The 19,991-nt window shown below is 49.1% G+C and overlaps 1 protein-coding gene across 1 annotated transcript; it reads right to left on the bottom strand.

Annotated features, from left to right (window-relative positions):
* Window positions 1-941: 941 nt before the first annotated feature.
* On the bottom strand, window positions 942-19,841 carry FOXO4 (forkhead box O4). Its single transcript, XM_074148069.1, has 3 exons — window positions 19,443-19,841; window positions 8,995-10,236; window positions 942-2,212 (listed from the first exon to the last, which is right to left on the bottom strand). The coding sequence occupies exons 1-2, from the start codon at window positions 19,839-19,841 to the stop codon at window positions 9,013-9,015; spliced, it is 1,623 nt and encodes a 540-aa protein (XP_074004170.1). The 3' UTR covers window positions 942-2,212; window positions 8,995-9,012.
* Window positions 19,842-19,991: the final 150 nt, after the last annotated feature.

Genomic DNA, 19,991 nt, shown 5'->3' with positions numbered 1-19,991 from the left:
AAAGCAGAAGTTATCAAACTATTCAAAGGCTCTGATGGCAGGGCATGCCAAAGATAAGACTGTTGAAGACTCCCTGTGGCAGGTAACCAGAAAAACCACTCCTGTTCCAATCTCCGCTCAAAAGAAATATGAAATGAAATCCATGAAAGCAGTGCAGACAAGGTGGTAAAACACTATGGCTCATTGCACTGCGCGATAAAAACCTTCTGAACAGAAGCTACCGACACCTTCAGAAAGGACTAGAGAGGCTTTCTGCCAGACCAAGCCTACGAGAACACCAGGAAAGCACCATGTCTCCCATAGATCTTACCACTGCGAACACAAAAGAGGGGACGGGAAAACGCCAGCTAACGCTCTGAACTAACACCTCTTGACTCCCAGCTTCTGTCTTGCAAGAACAAAGAGACAGGGCAGGATCCCAGGCACCCTCCCCAGGGGTGTGCCTACAGCCTTCAAGCTCCCCAGCAGTAGCAGAAACCTCAGCAAGAAATCAAAAAACCTTCGGAAACCAAAAAGCGAGCTACCGAATACATGCCCTCCGTAAGGGCTGCCCAGAGCGTCAGCAGATCCAGCCCACACCACCTTTTCAGCAGACTAGGGAATCCATCCTGCGTACCAGCCGCGGTCCAGACACCTACGCGATTAGCTGAGAATGAGCGCGCCGTTAACAATCAGCGTCCCCATCCGCTGTGCTCTTGGTTTGGCAGTGGAGGACGGGGACCCAGGAGCCGTGGCTGGACACCATGGCACCTCCCGCCGGCGCTGGGATGAGACATCATTCCCCACCTACGCCGGGATGCCCTGCCCACTTTCCTAATGACATTTTCAGCTTCTTGGCCCAAAATGCCTTAGGCCTGCCCCCTCCCATACTGTAGTGTTATCTGGTATCAAGGGGACAGATGCAGCAAATGTGTTTGTTTTGTGTTTTCCTTTTTTTTTTTATCCAATAATCTCATTTTCAATTAAAATATATAATATATATTTAAAAAGGTTTAGAAAAGCTTCTTTGTAATTTGCAGCTACTTTTACATATAGATTACAATAATGTACAACTCTTCCCCGAGGTGGTTTGAAACCACAGGGACCTGCCAATTCTTTCCCCTCAGTCATATACATTATCAAACATCAAACGCGTCTGTTCCTAATACAGCTCTGAAAAAGAAATCTGTCACTGGTACCTTCTCAGAGGGAGAGATGCCTAATACGCCTAATGGGGACACACTTAACATTGGCTTTATATTCACTGTAGAAAGTTCCCAGATTAGTAAAAAAATATTTCATCTATAGAAAATGCCCTTCTGAAAAGCAACCAGGGCTCTGTTAAGGCCACACCCAGGCTTTCCATTTCTCTGCAAGACAGATCAGAAACAAACCCAAAATGATGTTTTTATGTCCCAGAAACAGCTATTAGCACCTGTGCTTATGTTACAGCAGCCTGGTGTATCAGGAAAGTGCTGAGAACAGCATAGGGACTTCTCAAAACGTGCTTCTGATTCAACGGGGCTCCATTGGCACAGCGAAAAACTCAATGTCCTCCTCTTCCACTCAGGTGGACAAGAGGAAGCCTTCTACACCACAACCACCACCCTTCCCCGCAGAACGACGACGGGTGCTCCAGGGATGGGCACACTGAAATCAACACCTGAAATAGCGCACCCTTTTCCCATAGGGCTTCCACCAGCAAGTTCCTTCCAATTCCTCTGCCAGTCTGTGGGATACCAAGTGCATATCTGGTGGCTTCACAAAAACGTCCCAACTACTTTGCCCCATAGGGCAAGCCAAGTGAGAGCAGAGCCAGCCCTCCACCAGTCCGAGGCACTGGGAGACTTTCTGCCATAGCAGAGAGAGGATAGCATTGAGATATTCCTCCAGCAAACCCAACTCTTCACATGGGAAAATGCTATTGCCTGGCACAGACTCTTCTGGCCGAGGATTTTACCAGGGCTCCTCTCTGGACATGTACAGCCCAGGGTTTCTCCAGATGGTCCAAGGCAGGGTCAGGTTTGTAGGAAGAGCCGTGGCACATGACAGGATTATTACTTTTAAACTCTTCCTGTTGCAGCCAGATGCAGGTTGCCCCTTCTTCCCAGGTGGGCAGCCCCTTCTGCCCAAGCCATAGTGTGCAGGGAAACCGAATCCAACGTGCTCCATTCTTTTCTCTGCCAGGGGTGGGAAGTGAAGTCAGAACCCGATGTTCAAAACCTGAAGGACACTAGAAGGAAGAAAAAGAGAGTGAATTGTTAGATCTCAGCTTCAGTGGGAACCCTGGGTACATAGATAATGAAGTAATTACTATCAATTAGCCCCTGCTGCTCAAACTTCCAGCCAGGAACAAACACAGATCAGGAGACCTTGAACAATGGAGAGTCAAGTGGAAGATGCAACTGCTCAGCTCCAAGCTTCAGAGTATGAGTGAGACAGAAAGACAGAACAAAAGCACAAAGGTCAAAAGTAAGCACTCCTGTAAACTGATGGCACCAACAGAGCTCTGCAAGGTAAGGACTTGGCTAACACCAGAGACATTGCAGGAAAACAGCAAGGAAGAGGAAAATTACTCTTCACCTTAAGCAACCACAAATAGCAACTGGTAGGGAAAAGATTAAAGAAGGAGTTTTTAGAGATCACCCACTAAAACTGTTTATGGTCACTCACATAAAGAAATCCTGTATCTACCTACTAATAACTAAATGTTTCTAGATATCTCATTCCCCAGGCAAATCTAAAGATCAATGTCAACGAAGCTGCCACTTTTATCTGAAACAAAAGCTCTGGAAACCAGAAGCAGTTTAGAGAGGAGATACTGCTTTATTTGACATCGGGTGCAAGGTGGAAATCCACAGATCTAGCACGCCTTACCAGGGACATTCACCCATTATTCATACACCAAAGATTCCCATAACTCCACCTACCTAATCCATAACTCCACCTACCTAATCCATAACTCCACCTACCTAATCCATAACTCCACCTACCTAATCCATAACTCCACCTGGTCTGACATTCATTAGGATGATCAAATAGCCCTTTTTGCACACGTGTATTAAATTTTGCAGCATCGGCAAAACACCTCTGTGCAGGTGTGAGTTCCTCAGTGGTCATTTGGGTAGGGATACGTTATCCTCACATTATCCTTTTAAGCTATTGAGTCATCTCAGGACAGTAAAAGTTTACTGTAAGTTTGCCAGCTTCTTGTGGATGATCAGGATGTCCTCTGAAGTAGCCACAGCTCTGTCATAACTGGTATAGGAGTACATACTTTGACATGTGAGAGAACCTTGAAGTGATTAACTACTTCTTGTTATCCTATCCTTATCACTATCAGCTTGGTGACTATTTTGTCACACAGTAAGAAGCTCAGTAATTATTTTCTCACACGGGAAGAAGGTTAGTAGGATGCAAACAACATTTTAGTTGGCATATGGTTATAAACAAAGCAGAGGCCCGTCTTTGATAACACCATAACTCATTCAAACACGCCTTGGAATAGGTCTAAGCAGACTTAAGACAGACATAAAACCACCACCACAGGCCTATGATCCACTTGGGAAGGCAGGATAGCGAGATAAATGTAGGGCATCCAAGCAGTTGCATTCTGTAATAGTGAGCATGAAATAAACTTGTGAAAAGGGAAAGAAGCTACAAGAGGGGATCAGCCCTGAACAAAAAAAAAGACAGTAACTTAAAACAGAAACCAGAGCAACAGACCACTTTGAGAAACTGCAAGTTGATGAGGGTTTTACTGTATTTTTGTCTACCAGAACATTAATAAATAATTATTTGGACCAAAGGGAATTAGATGGAGCACAGCAAGAAAACCATGAGTCCAGACCGAGCTGGGCAAGGGATGAAGAGCTCTCCGGGCTATGAAGCTATAGGGAGTATAACTGAACAACTAAAGATCATTAACTAACGTCCACCGGCAGAGCAGATGGACTTTACACTTGTCAGTGAGGTGCAAACTGTACCACCACAACTGTACCGCCTCTGCAAAAAGAGGCAATTCTGTTCCCAAGTATCCCTGCTACTGGCCTGCAGAAATACACAGCAGAGGCAGAGGAGCAATCCCAAAGTCCCTGAGCTGCTCAGAGACAGTCAGGTGGCCACCCACGCTTCCCACAACCAGAATAGGGGACACTTGCTTTAAGTGCTGAAGGCAAGAGTGGTTGCCCGTGACTGAGTGCCTGCATGCCACGCTCTAATTCCAGCTGTGGCTACCTTTTTTCCATGACCTTGCTCACTAAGGCTCCCGTAAGTCACTCTGCATGGCTCGCATTCGCAGCTCCTTAACCAGCGAATGGCAGACTTACAACTAAGTGAGCTGCAGCTACCAGACAACAGCACCAGAAACTGTAGAATTTATATTTATTCCGGTCAAGGAAAGTATTCACACCGTGGCTTCCTTCCTCTGTGGCTGATAGCTGGGTTTGCAGGTGTTGGGTCACTGCTGGGCAGAGACAAGGTTTCAATCTTTGATCTCTAATCTCCAAGTAAGCAGACAGAGGGTTCAGGCTCCTGGGGAAGCTGTGGAAGAGCTCTTTAGCATCTAACTCGCAGAAGGCAGTAAAATCATCTCAGCTTTGAGCACCGTGGGCAACATCAACTACCTTGTGTCTTCCCAAGTGCCGCAGAGAGACTAAGTACTTATTCCAAAGACCTTTTCTCGTGTACAAAGAGAAATATTTCCCTGGCTACAGTTTCATTAGAGTATGATCACTGGCATTTACTGATGAACAGTTTTTGCTCGGCTTTACACCCGTAACTGTCCCAGAAGGCTACAGGTTAAGCCCACAGTAACTACTCAGAAGGACAGCTTTAGGTTAGTGATCACTTAGGGTAGCTTTTGCCAATGTGAATTTAACAAGGCAAAACCGCCCTCACAGGAAGGACATGAAAGGAAAAAAGCCCAGCACACTGGAACATCTACAGTGGCTGCCCTGCTTTCCCTGAACGGTGATTTCCAAACAGGGACTTTAATAACTCACTGCAGTAACAGATTCAGAGAACAGAGAGATGACCTCCTCACAGACACTGATGTCTGCAGCTCACTTGGTTTTGGAACTTGTAAATTTGAGAAAACATTCTGCCTGCTTTTCCTAGGGATCTTCCTGGCCTCCTGGAACACTCCGATTTCTCTCCACAAACACGCTCTTCCCCTTTGCTTAGGAACCTGACCCACCTCTCCGTCCTGGCAGCGCTTTACACAACACTTGCTCTCCTTCAGGGAAAAAGCTTCCCTTCATCCCACTCCATGGATTCCAGGATACAGGTAAAACTGAAAAGCTTTGCAAAGCTCAGAAAAAGCAAACAGAATCTAAGGACAGAATAGAAGGCTTGAAACAAAGCATGCCGACCCTCTCCAAGTGCAGTAGTGCTGTTCAGAACTGGTCACTGGGAGACACGTAGGAACTACCAGGAGATACTGGTTTAGAACCTGTTCCAGATCTCACTCCTTTCTCAGCGAGCATGTGTCCAGCGTATCTCCCAGAAAGCACCACTTCAATGTCTCGCATGGAACAAGGCGAATCCAGGGGGTTTAACATCAGAGAGCTCCTCTGTTTTGACTGAGCAATTCGCATGCTAAATATGGAATAATAATACGGAACAAGAACATAACGATGACATTAAGAACTTGTGTCCTCCCTCTTAAGCTTTTGACCATAGCCACATCTTCACCAGTACTAGACACTACCTTTTGCTAAACATTCCCTCGCCTTCTCTGCTTTACACTCTTCCAAAAAAAAAAAAAAAAATCTCTATACCTGGTATCCTGTCTTGTCTATCCCACCCAGGTAATTAAGGCACCCAGGACTGCAGGACAGCTTGCATATGTTTTGAAAACAGTACTGTGAAAAACATTTCACCCCTGCAAAGTCAATGTATTCCCCAAATATGATGGCCTGCCCTTTTTTACATGCCCACTGCATGAAAAAAAAAATAATAAAACCACCACAAAAGCTTAGAAAACTATCCAGTGGAAACATTGCTCAAAAGGCCACAGCCTCTGCCTCTAACTTGCAGAGTCCTAACACGGGTGAAGGATGCCAGTATTTTGTCAACCAAACTTGTCTTTGAAATCAAAACTGAGTTTCCATATCCCACCAGGAGTTGGGATATTCAATTTAAGACTCAGTAATTCAGCAAGAGCACAGTTAACAAATGCACAAGACTATAAAAAGCCCTGTAAGGAAACAGAAAAATCTTGCTCGATCCTCCCTGTATCGTCAGGGAAGAGATCTGTTAAATACAGACAGAAGAACATTACCAATAAATGAGATCCTAAGCGGCGTGGTGGGACTTGGAGGAAGAGGGAGTTAAACTGTGCTTAAAAAGTCAATATATAGCGGCAGATCAAAACGTTCACAGGGTTTAAGTACCACCAGCTGAAAGGACAACATTTCACTTTGTCTAGGGCCAAGACACTGTACTGGGGCAGAACACAAAAATAAGAAAACCTTAACATCTGGTCTCCAGTGTGACCAGCAGGAGAAATCACCGGAGAATTTAGGTTGAAATGGGTCTCCAGAGGTCACCTAGTCCAAACTACCTCCAGGTTACTCAGGTGTCTAGGAAAGAGTACTGAGGTCAAGTACATGATAATTTCACTCAGTCTCCCTCATTTTGAAGCTCAAGGGCTTCCATAACTGAAGCAGCATCTGCAATTTGCCCTTACTTCTGCCTGCTCAGCTGGCCAGTATTAGGGGTTGAATTTGCAACCCTAACAAATACCGCATCTGCCTCCTAACCAGGAAATATTCTTGGCAAGGCTTCCACTTTCCAACCAATACCCAGCCTACACTCCAGTCCATAAAAAACACTGCCCATTGTGTGTCACCTGAGCTCCATGTGTGAAGTATGCCTTCAGCTCCATTTCTCTAATTCCTCAGCTGCCTCAGTGGTTAAAGTGCTTCAAATCAGGGTCTCACACCTCCAGAGAACAAGACATTTCATAGAATCATAGAATCATCTGGGTTGGAAGGGACCTTTAAGATCATCGAATCGAACCATCAACCTAACTCTGATAAAAACCATCACTAAACCGTGTCTCTAAGCACTATGTCAACCCGGCTTTTAAATACCTCCAAGGATGGTGCCTCAACCCCTTCCCTGGGCAGCCTATTCCAACACTTAATAATCCCTTTCAGTGTCAAAATTGTTCCCAATATCCAATCTGAACCTCCCCTGGAACAACTTGAGGCCATTTCGTCTTGTCCCATTGCCTGTTCCTTGGGAGAAGAGACCGACCCCCCCCCCGGCTACACCCTCCTTTCAGGGAGTTGTAGGGAGCGAGAAGGTCTCCCCTCAGCCTCCTTTTCTCCAGGCTGAACACCCCCAGCTCCCTCAGCCTCTCCTCACAAGACTTGTGCTCCAGACCCCTCACCAGCTCCGTTGCCCTTCTCTGGACACACTCCAGCACCTCCATGGCTTTTTTGCGGTAAGGAGCCCAAAACTGGACACACACTCGAGGTGGGGCAACTCTTTTAACTCGTATTCTCCTATACACTATTTAATAAACTGACTCTCAAAATTTTTGTGCAAATACCAAAGGTAGCTGAAGAGGCAGCTTTGCTGTGCACGGGACAGCACTAACGCATCCTTCCTCCTTCCATCTCTGTTCACACCACATGCTCCCGTCTCCCATTCCCATTGCAATAATGGGTACATAAGCAATTAAGTAGTTAACACTGCTTGACCAGCTTACCAGCCTTTACAGACACCATTGCAGATAAGGGAAGGGCAGAAGCTCTGATAACTGAGAGTGACTATGTCCTGCTACACGCAGGGCAAGGACAGGCAGTCATGACAGACAATGCTGAATTTCACTGAATTTTACTGAATTTTTAGAGTTGGAAGGGACCATAAAGATCATCTAGTCCAACTCCCCTGCCGAAGCAGGGTTGCCCAGAGCATGTCAGAGCATGTTACTCAGGATTGCATCCAGGCGGGTCTTGAAAATCTCCAAAGAAGGGGACTCCACACCCTCCCTGGGCAGCCTGTTCCAGGGCTCTGGCACCCTCACCGGAAAGAAGTTTCTTCTCATATTTGAATGGAACTTCCCGTGTTCCAGCTTGTGCCTGTTGCCCCTCGTCCTCTCACTGGGAACCACTGAAAAGAGTCCAGCTCCCTCCTCCTTCAACCCACCCTTCAGATACTTATAAGCATTGATAAGGTCTCCCCTCAGCCTTCTCTTCTCCAGGCTAAAGAGTCCCAGCTCTCTCAGCCTTTCTTCATAAGGGACATGCTCCAATCCTTGAATCATCCTCGTTGCCCTTCGCTGAACTCTCTCCAGTAGTTCCCTGACCCTCTTGAATTGGGGAGCCCGGAACTGGATGCAGTATTCCAGTTGTGCCCTCACCAGTGCAGAGTAGAGGGGGAGAATGACTTCCCTCAACCTACTGGCCACACTTTTCCCTATGCAGCCCAGGATTCCATTGGCCTTCCTGGCCACAAGAGCACACTGCTTGCTCATTGTCATTTTGCTGTCTACCAGGACCCCCAGATCTTTCTCTTCAGAATTTGACTCCAGCAGGTAGCTTTGCAACTACACATACGAGAACATTTAGCAAGAATAATAACAACCTGGATAGAAACCCAGCGTGTGCTTAGCTCAGTTCAACTTCTCTACATATAGACGATCATGTCTTTACGGAATCAGCATATGCTCTCACATCAACTTTAGAGCTATAGGCATTGCACGGCAGAGACCCATGTCCTGTAATGCAGTCATCTCTGGTAACGAGAGACAACAGGAGTCTTCAGTCAGGTTGCTGCTCTGCTCCATAAAGTAGTTTACTACCTGGTATGTTAAATCTACCTACCTTACACAGCTTTTTCTCCTTCTAAAAGGGAATATGGCTCTGCCAGAAGCTTTTTACTCAAAGAGCACCTGTGCTTCCAAAGAGGTATCTTCAACTGCTGCAGAGCTGGGCACAGGAACCACCCCAGACAGGGCCGTTCCCATCATAGAGCTGTAGCACTTTCCATAACTACACCTACCTTTTTGTGCTCCTGAAGTTAACTTGGTACCCAGGTATGGTTGGAGGCTTGTGAGGTGCTGGGATAGCTGGGAGTAGACAGCATGGGTTCAAAATTAAAGTCCAGTCCTTCTCCATCCATCAGTTCACTGTTGATGATGTAATCCATATCACATTCAAGGTTCTCCATGTACATGTCAATGTCCAGGTCAATGGGCAGCCTGTCCTGGTTCAATCCCAAGGGAGCAGGGCTAGCAGAAGAAAGAAGCAGTGGACTGCCCAGCTGGACTGACTGGGCAGTTGTTGCAGAAACTGGAGCCTTCAAACTGGTGATACTGGCAGTGTTTTGAGGAGATGTTACCATAGGAAGTGTTGATGGCAAAACATTGGCACCGACTGGTTCTGCCTGCTGCTCTGTAGGCTTTCCTCGTGGATTGCCCGAGCTCATCTTACTCTGGGCAGCTTGTCCACCTAGAAGCAGAAGAGTTCGGCTGCTCATCCTGCTACCAGTCTGCGGGAGAACTGGATCCACCTGAGTCATCATAACATCCCTTGGAGGCGGAGAGCTGGGTGTCAGAAGAGCTTCCAAGGTCTGAGGGGCAGAGAAATGGCTGACAGAACTTTGCAATGAGATATCAACAGGGTTAAAAAGGGAATTGCCAAACGTAGTGGTCTGACCAGCTGCATTCGGGCTCCGTAAGGAAAAGCTGGAATCTCTCTGGATCTGACCACTTGAGGCAGACTGCTGGGTAGATAAAACAGATGTGCTGGGAGACATCAAATTCAACCCATCGATGAGCTCAAGCTCCTCGGTCACAGTTGGTGGAACGTTGCTGGATGCACTGGAGTACACCAGAGAAGGAAGCAACTCTTCTTCGTGGAGGTCATCCTGCTCCGTCAGGATAGGAGAAAGCCTGGCACTAATGGTGCTTGCATTGGAACTGGTTCGAGGCCGGAAGGTGTTCCACACATCAGAGTCCTCGTTGCTTCTTGAGGACGGGCTCCCAGGCCACTTGGGGAATTGGGAGCCAGGACTGTCAGCAGTGGATTCTGGAGCAGACTGGAGAGGAGTCTTCTTTTTGGATGCTTTACCTCTGACTTTTGCAAGTTTGCTGCTGTTGTCCATGGAGGCAGCTCTTCTTCTTGGTGCTTTTCCACTTTTACCACCCTCAGGATTGAGCATCCACCAAGAGCTCTTCCCTGTGGCTTCATTATGAACTTTAATGAACTTGCTGTGCAGGGATAGGTTATGTCTAATAGAGTTCTGAAAAAAAAAATAAAATAAATACAAGATATGAGGACCTGACAGTTGACACACCTCCCACCTAGAAACCTCACAAACATAAATGCATTCAGACAGCATCCAGGCAGTTCCCTGTCTCCTAGAAGGCTGCTGCTTTTGCTTCCAAAGAATCCCCTCCCTTTTCCCAGGTAAATGTGCACGACTTTGAAGGCAGAATGCTACAGCAATAAGAACCACTAGGCTGTCACTAATTCTTCATTTATTCTCCTGAAAGTCATCTGCGAAATCATGATGACACCCAGTCCTGTCAGGAATGACCCAGCAGCTTATAAACACAGTATACATTTGGAGTCTTTTAACCACCATTCACTAACAATAGGTTTCAAAATTTCACAACTAACTATATTCTGTTTTCTTCTCATGCATGGCTATAGCCAGGATTTAATTGCCGTGTCAGCAAAAGCACACTGCATTGGTGCAAGCATTTCATTAACACTGAAACCTCAAGAAAATTAGCACCACTTTGGGTATCAAAGTGACAATTTTAGTAACTAGTTTTCTAGGGTTTTTTGGCTGTAAAGCAGCTTGAAAGAAGACATCTTGGAGTAAGACTAGGATTCACATGAACGCAGATAGGCGAGGCCCGGTACCTTTCATGGAACAGTCTGAAAGTGCTTTTACGTGTTACTGCTACGCTGACATAATGACTAATAACTGCAGAAACAGATAAGTGCTGTACCACTCCTTCCTTCCTCATCTTCAAACTCTCCTCTTCCCTTAACACAAGCACCTGTGACCCTACAAGCTGGTTCAGAGCGTTAACCCAACCGAAAAGCAGCCCCATCCTTCCTTCAAAATCACTTTTCCCGGCTCTTTTATCTCTGCCTGTTTTGTGAACTACCTCACTGTGGGTCGAGCACTGAAAACTACGGAACAGAATGTGTGGTTGGAGGCAGAGGGAAAACCCGAATGCTTCTTACATTAGGGTTAGCTGCTGTCAGAGCGGCGATGCCTACGTTATCGCTGTGGCACCTCTCCCGCAGGACCCGCTGGCCACCGCGGCGCCCAGAGCCCTAACACCCCTGCGTGACCGAGCTCGCCCCGACACCGGAGATGCCAGCCCAGGGAGTCCCAAAACACAACCGAAGTGATGCCCCCACCAGCCTGGGTGCCGTGGGACAGCACAGGAGAGTCACACCGACACACCGCACCGTTCCCCCGCGCAAGAACGATTTAATACACACAACATAAGGAGGGCACCCTCAAATCTCACTGAAATCAATTACGCTAAAAGAATCACAGAACTCCGGGTCAAACCCGACAGGAGAGGAAACGACAGAGTTCAGTAACCCAGGCAACCCTGACGTATTTCCTTTCTCGATGTTAAGCAACTCAGACCAGAAAGATACAGACAATATTAACTTTTTGGATGCTCAACTTCGGCAGCGCGGGAGGGTCCCAGCTGGTCTGAGCACTTGCAATCCATATGAGGTCTTGGCTCTGCAACATCTTTGACCATAAGGAAGCATGACCTGAAGGAAGAGGCACAGGCAGGAATCCTTCAAATCCTTAAGGACCTCTTTGACAACGAGTTAGCGGTGGCTACTGCTGTTTATTGATACATCCTATAGAGGTTCTTACCGCTGTACGTTAAGTATTGTGGTGGAAAAAAAAAAAAAGCCAATCTGTGTCTCTATTCCTTCACAGATCAAGGACAGTTCCTGTAAATCATGTTCAGACAAAATAATTCCAAAAGTAATGACAGATATTATGCCAAAAATTGAAGTTTGGCTAGAGACATTCATCGTACACTGAAGGGTGAACCGTTCGCTAAGTCCCAACCACTGTGTGCGCGTGTATGGACCAGCCGCAGAGGTGAGGCTAGCAGCACACACAAACTACTTCCTACATCTCAGTTACCACATTAAATCTTCTCCTTTGATAAAGTCTGCTAGCCCTATTTGAAGGACAGGCAGGCTCATCGCCATCGCCCCAGGCCTGTCCCCACACACACAGCATCAGTGCTGCGGACCCTGCCCAGCACCCAACAGCGCTCCGGGTCTCAGGATGAGGAACCAGCCACGGGAGCTGGCAGCACAACCAAGCCATTATCCCTCCCCGTCAGCCTCCTGGACAACTGCCACAGACACCGAGACACTACGGAAAAGGCATAAGTGGGTCATGCAGAAGAGAGAATGGCAGCGACAGCCTTTCTGGGTGACTGTACTGCTTCGTAGGTAAGGCTGAGGTTATCTACCATGAAACTAAAGTTTTACTCAGAGCAGGTCAGAACATTCAGGATGGTCTGTTCAGACTTTAAGGTTCCTCACAGTAAAAACAAGCTTAAACTCACCCCCCTGTGATGTACTTTCTTTGAAGCACCGATGTGACAAGGGCAGAAGGTGGCTCTCGTGCCCTGCCCGAAGGAGCTCGTCCACGCAGCAGCAGTGCATAGAATCATAGAATTGTCTGGGTTGGAAGGGACCTTCAAGACCATCGAGTCCAACCATCAACCTAACTCTGATAAAACCCATCACTAAACCGTGTCTCTAAGCACTATGTCAACCCGGCTTTTGAACACGTCCAGGGATGGTGCCTCAACCACTTCCCTGGGCAGCCCGTTCCAAGGCTTCATAACCCTTTCAGTGTCAAAATTCTTCCTAACATCCAATCTGAACCTCCCCTGGTGCTTGGGGCCAAGCACAGACTACGCCGAGACAGACGCAAGAAACAGCAACTATCCTTGAAAATGTTAAGCTTGCCCACGTTTGCTCGGGTTTTCAATCACTGCTCCCTAACACCAGGGCTATTCTTGGGGGAAACATCAAGTTTCTATTACAAACCACAGAGGCAGCAGCTTTCTTAACAAAAAGACTCTCTCAAGAATGAGTGACATTAAAAAAAAAAAAAAAAAAAAAAAAGATCTGCAATTAGTGCAGCTGCCTGCAGAACACTCTCACTGCCTCGGAGGCATACAAAGAGCACGGTCACATCCCAGCGCAGGGCCACGTTCCAAAGCCAGGCCTGTAATTGTGCCGAATTATCATTTGCCGTGGCATTCTTGGGAGGCTGGGAGGGGAGAACACCCTGCCTGCTGCGTTTGTCAGTGCCTGTCTCAGCACTCACCCGGCCACTTGGCTCCCAAGGCTTCAGGAAAAAGTCTTCACTGCAGAGATTTTTGCAAAGTTATGCTCCAGCGAGTAAACAACTGCTCCGGAGCCAGGGAGCAAAAACATCTCCCCAGCAACCCCCTTCCAGAAGGCACACGTGAGCACGGACATCAAGCTCAGCGGACAGGGAGCTGTATCTTACGAAAAACGTTTTCCTTTCTGAAATCTTTCAGTGGGAGCGCGGAAGAAGAAAATCCTAACTCTCTTAAAAGCAAAGACTGAGGCAATTTTACAAGTTTACCAAGACAGGCAGGCATAGACAATAAAAACCGTTCAGGATTAGGTAGAGCAGAAGAAACTTGTTGGAACAAGTAACACCAGCAGCCCAGGAGCAGACTTCTCCAAGGAGTGCCTGGAAAATTAAGCCATGCTGCAAGGAATAATCTTTTAGCAAAGCAGCTTTCCGGAACAAACTGGCAGGAGGCAGGAAAGAGAAGCAGCAAAATCTTTAGGTAATTTGACTGGCATTGCACAGGGCAGATGGACTTGCACCGAGAGACGAGCTCTCCCCTACTTTTGAGGGGGACAACTACACTCTGTAAGGCTTCAAATGAAAAAATAAATCTTACACTTCTGTACTTATTCAGGGCATCACACCTCGTTTGGGTGAAGGGGGTGTTAATGCCATTTTAACCTGGGCTAAGTATGTCACTACATTGCGATGGTGGGCCCTCACCACAGCTGACCACTCACCAGTAAGTTTTATCCCGCTTGACAAAGAGGACACCCAGTGACCCCAACACTCGCACCATCACCAGCCTCATTTCCCACACCCAGCCCTACACCCTCCTCCTGTCCCCAACACCCGGCCGGGCACAGCCGCCTGCCTCCCTCCTCACCAGGCCCTGCTGTGGCCAGACCTTTTAAGGTCTAATGGGACTATAAAGGCAAAAGATTGATGGACAAACGCCACCTGTGCTCCTTAAGTTTCCAAGCAAGACTCTTCACTACAGCCTCTCGACAACCCTCACTCAGCTTCTGTTTGTTATTTTCCCCATTACTTTAAGAAAACCCAGTGAGGTTGTCTGCAGATGGGACGGAGAACGTCTCCCCACTGCCAGGATGAAGCGCATCGCTCCCACCACATGAACGCAGCTGGGGGCACACGAGGTAATGGCAAGAGTCCAGCAGTTTCCAGCCACCCCCGGCTCCTCTGGATTCCAACAGCCAGATCTTCCCTCCCCTTGCAGGGCAGCAACCTGCAAGAAACCCAAATAAATCCCAACGTAATAAAAAGCAGCACCCACAAGACCACCGAAGATTAACTGGACTTCAATTAAGCACCAAGGAAGACAGAAATGACATCAGCATTCCGATTCAATTTAGAATGGGGAATTCTTCATTTTTAGTGCCAGAAGGTTTAACCTCGTATGAGTTTAGGAGTAAACACAGTGAGTTTTCTCAGCGTGGCCAACAGAAAGCAGCTGCCTTTCTCCACAGACCGAGGTCGACGGCTCCATGCAGTGGAGAGAGACCCGGACTCTAGACCGAGCCTCCCCTGTGCACAAACCTGAAGGTCGGGCAGAGCTAAGATGCCAAGTTTAAGTTTTACGTTTCCTTTTGCTTTACAGCATCGAGTCGGTTACGTCTCAGTGAGCGAAAGCACAGAAATATTTTTAATGTCTTCTCGAACCATCATCTTGAAATCATCATGACCGAAAGTCAAAAGCAAACCTGTGTAAAGCATTCCCACCAGATGTTCCTTTCCGGATAAAGGATTTCTTTGTGAAATTCAACAAAGCTCTTCCAACAGTGATTTGGGCCCTTACCTGTCCATGTTAAGAAGCTATGACTCCAACAAGTCTGAGCCAAAAAAAAAAAATCTTCAAGGATACAGGGCCACTCCAGCACAGTCCAGATGGGTATAAGCAAACAGCTAACATGACTGTTTTAGGAACTGACCATTGCTTTTTTGCAGATCTGGCTACAGAAAAAAAATAATAATCAAAAGCTGGCTGAGCAGCAGTCAACATGCCAACGAACTATGAACTTTTCATCTTTACCAAAGCAAGTAATATTGGTATCCACATAATATTGTGTCCACTGAACTGGAATTTATTTGCAGGGTGTGAGGATAACCTGGCAGAACCTGCCAGCTGCAGCCCAGCAGGAACAGTCCAGAAGATGGACAGGCTTGCTTTTGTCTGCCAGCCGTGGAGGAGCTTCAGAGGGCCACGGGATGAGCAGCTGCTCCAGCCTGAGGGAGCTCTGCCAGGAGCTCAGACACCCTCAGCTCTGGGAGAGGCCGGGGACCTCCAGAGCCAACTCGATGGAATTTGTCATCAAAAACTGACCCGTGGGGTACACGCAAGGAAACCCCTGAGAGCCCTCAGCCAGGTCTCCCGATCCACCTGGTCAACACCTAACATCAACTGCGGGCAATATGCGTATAACACAAGCATGGAACGGAAGGGTTTGAAGCAAAACCCTGCCCACTGTAGTAAAGATTAAGAGCTAGCCGAGTTTCCAGACGGATGACACCTTCTGTTTCAGACAAGCGGAACGCTTGGTAATTTTTAATTGGTAATACAGCTACTTGAGTTGTTGCACAGATGTATGTGGCTACACACGTACACGGGTGAGTCGGGGCGAACGCAAAGCGCCACAAGGCAGAGGCGCGACTTCAGCCGCCCATAATTCATGCAACGCTGCAAGATCATTTGTTCTTTCCTCTACATTGCACCCATAGGAAACACCTGATTTTTGCTTTAGTGAAGTGTCTTTGGATGGTTTTAAAGCTTATTCTGTTCCCGCAAAGGCAAAGACAACGGCTTTGGGAGAATACTAGTCCTTCACGTGGCTCCTCCCTGTGTCAAAGTTGCTCATGCGCATGGCGGCGAGCAATGCAACAAGCGGCGTGAACTGCTTCAGCGGGGCTTATGCACTTCTACTTTATTAAAAACCCTCAAAACCTTCCTCCCCAAAGTAATCTCAAAGCCAGAAGGAATTATCCTCTTATCCGGAGCGCAGCATGCGGAGCGTGGCGGGGAGGATTACGGAGAAGCACGGCGGCACACCCCTACGAGGACAATTCTGCCTCTCGGGCTGGTTAATTCTTAACTACAGCTGAGTTAGTAGAGGGAGAGGACAGGCTGCACACCCAGCAAAGCTGCCCTTCACAGAGCGCTCGAAGCGGTTCAAGAACAGCAAACACCTTCCTCGAAAACACCGATTCTTCCGGAATTCAAAGGTTACACCCTGGCAGTCTGAAACAGCTGTATTTCCCCCAATTGTAGAGAGGAGCAGGACAGCTGTAAAGTAATTACGAAGCAACAATGACTTATGGGATTTATATTAACTAAAGTAGATTAAAAAAAAAAAAAAAGCACTTTAAAAGACACATTTCTTTTAATTTCCCATTTAAAATTCTCTATTAGGACTACACTACATGCTGCCCAAACAACACGGAAACACTGCAACTCCAGAAGCTGCACTACTATCTCAACAGGCACCAACATGCTACAGGAGCTCCAATTCATTTCCTTTAGCCAAACTCATTCAGTTCAAAACTGATAAATCAATAAAGCTAAGACCACTCAAGAAGTTTCTCTTTACATATTAAAAAAAAAATAAAAATAAAATGCAAGCAGAGCTTCACAGCTCTAAAAACACCACGGAACAGTGAAGACAAAAACCCAGGCAGGCCCATTCCTAAACTGAAGAGACATCTTTTGTTTATTCAGTTTGTCTTAAATCTAAAAGGTTCACCTATTAAATTTACTCTAAGTGCACAAAATCAAATGAAACCAATTTGATTCATTCCACATCCGTAAAACTGTGTCTAACCTGCCTTTATCTAATGCACCCGGATGCAAATAGACTGAAGGGAGTAAACCAAACAAAACCTCTTGCAAGTCTACATAGCTCCATGTTAACATAAAGCAAGACTAAAAGTCAGAGCCCTGCGGTCCCACGTGATGGGCCACGTATCCTGCCACGTGCTGCCAACAGGATTGGAGAGCTCGAGCAGGGAAGAAAACAGAGCAGAGGGAATATACCACAGCTCCCTGTGCCTCTCCCGGACATGCAAGATTAACCGCGTGCCCGCTTCGGACCAGCCCAAACTTTTGACAACGTGGGTTAAACATGAAGGCAAGTTGTTAGGAGAATTCCTCCTGGCATTTAAATAGTTGCGACTGCGTTTCTATCATGGCTTTCTGGTCAAAGCCAAGGGTTTTAAGCTGCCCTAATCATACAGGGGGCCGATTCCCACCACAGCTGCTGTCGTTCTGCCCTGCCTCATCTTTCCCAGCAAGAAGTTCCTGTTCTCTTCCCCTACCAAAGCCAGCCTGAGTTAGTCCATTCCCAGGCTGAAAAGCTACCAACGAACTTCACGCTGAAAAGTCATCCCGGAACAGAACAGCAAGAGCGTCTGAGCAGGGACCTTGGTCCTCGGATGCGCACCAACGCTCACCTCTGCCTTTCTGCAAGTGAAAGCCAAGTGTACGTTGCCCAAAAGCGCTCCCAGGATTAAGACACGCAGCAAACCCAGAGACTGAGGGTCCCGTTACACAAGAAGGAACATAACAAAAGAACGGCCCTACTGAATCAAACCACAGCTCCACCTATTTCAGCATCCAGTCTGGCAGGACACTTCAACTACATTCCACCTTCCCCACCACATCTGGGGACGCGTTTCAGAAGCCAAGAGGGAGGAACTTTAGTCCCAGGCACCATTGCCAAACACATCCAGACACACTCCTGAAGAGAAAATGCACCACTTCCATAAACTGCCTGCCCAAAGGCTGTGACTCCGCACGGCAGCAGGACCAGGAGAGCATGCCCAGCCTGAGGAACCAAGAGCTACCTTCCAGTGAGACCACCAAATCTTCCGAAGAGAAGGAAAACGCACCCAAGCACTCTCCCAAATTAGCACTTAATAAGGAGGATTCGACCTGCACAAAGCAGAAGAAAACAAGTCAATCGTAGTCAAACCACACGCACTCTCCAGGAACTGTCAGTGAACCACGTAAGTGGCAAAGCCAGAAAGTTCTGTATCAGCCTGAGCTGTGACAACTGTGTCCCTCTCACCACGTTCTGACCCTCTCTTGAGCAAACGCTCGCACTCATGCAGCCCCGCGGCGTGCCACTTGAGAGAGCTGAACCAGCTGGAAGCCAAACAACCAGAGAAAGTGACCTTCTTTTTTTCTTTTGTTTCTTCCCCCGCAAAATTAACTCTCTGTCCTGACTCCCTGCTCAGCCACCCAGGCGGAGGAACGTGTTGCCGGACTCATGGAGGCCCCAAACCACAGCGGCTCAAGCAGCCGCAGAACTGCAGCACGGCCAGACTTCTACCCAGCACCGCAAAGGGAGAGAGGCACGCTGCCAACGGGGGGGTGGCCTCAAGTGTAACTCCAGTCTGCAGCAAGAGCAACGGACACACTCCTTAGCCCCCAGTCCCCACGGACACAGCCGGACAGCCTGCGGAGGGGCTATTCCGCAAGCCAGCTCTCCAATCTCCCCTTGCCAGAGCTCCTTTGCCCCAAGGGAACGGGAACACCAGGCTGCCACCTGCAGAGGACGGAAACCCAGTTTAGCTCTTTTAACGCAACTTTGCGTGGGCCCGTTCCCAGAGCAGGAGCAGAAGGCAGTGGCGAGGCTCCGGAGCAGCGTACGGCTTGCCCCTTCCGCAACCCCAGCGGAGTCCTCGGCCCGGGCACGGCTCCGCGACACAGCACCCTTTTGACGGGGAGCCTCCCGAAAGCCAAGAAGGCCTGCTGCGCAACGGTTTCTTCCACCCAGCCTTGCCGCAGCCGGGTGACGGAGAAGCCCGGCTCGGTACTTCCAGCCCCTCCGAGCCACGCTTCGCCTCGCACAGAAGCCCCCGGAACCCACCCTCGCTCCTCGCCCAGAAAACCTCCCGAGCACGAAGGTCGCGGGGAGCGGCCGGGCCGAGCCCGGGCTCCCGCAGGAGCCCGCCGGAGCCGCGGACGGCTCGGAGGGACCCTGCCCCGCACCCCGGGAGGAGGGCAGAGCCGAGCCCCGACCCGCCGCGCCAAGGCCGGGCGGAGCGGCGAGGGGCCGAGGGCGTCCCTCCCGCCCCCTCCGGTGGCGCACCTTCCATCCGGCGGAGCTGTTGCTGTCGCCCTTGTCCTTGAAGTAGGGGACGGAGCGGACCATCCACTCGTAGATCTGGGCCAGGGTAAGCCGCTTCTCCGGGGCGCTCTCGATGGCCTGGCTGATCAGCTCGGCGTACGACTGGTTGCCCCAGGCGTTGCGCCGGGAGCCGCCCTTCCGCGCCGCCGCGCCGCCCGCCCGCGCCCCCTCGGCCCGCCCGGGCCCCGCCGCCGCCGCCGCCGCCGCGCCGCCCGCGCCCTCCTCCGCCGCGCCCGCTGCGCCACCCGCTTCGGGCAGCTCGGGCCGCGGCAGCGGCCAGGTGCAGGAGCGCGGCCGGCTCTGCGGCTCGAAGTCGGGGTCGATGTCCGGCGCCGCCGCGGCGCTGCCCGCCTCCGCCATGGGCACCCGCCTCAGCGCCGCCGCCGCGCATAGGCCCGACCCAGCGGCCCTTTGTGAGACCCGGGCCCGCCGCCGCCGCCGCGCCGCTCTGTTTACCAGCCAGCAGCGCCGCGCCCCGCGCCTGCGCGTACGGGGCACGCCGGGAGCGGT

This window comes from Numenius arquata, chromosome 5 (genome assembly GCF_964106895.1).
Source record: "Numenius arquata chromosome 5, bNumArq3.hap1.1, whole genome shotgun sequence".
Lineage (NCBI taxonomy): Eukaryota > Metazoa > Chordata > Aves > Charadriiformes > Scolopacidae > Numenius > Numenius arquata.
Note: the sequence above shows the minus strand (reverse complement) of the source record. Positions and strands in the feature narration are given on the sequence as shown.

Coding starts and splice junctions, on each gene's coding strand:
- FOXO4 (XM_074148069.1), bottom strand. CDS start 19,841: ATGGCGGAGGCGGGCAGCGCCGCGGCGGCGCCGGACATCGACCCCGAC. Junction 10,237..19,442: donor ACAGCTCCGCCGGATGGAAG/GTGCGCCACCGG, acceptor TTTTTTTTTCAG/AACTCTATTAGACATAACCT.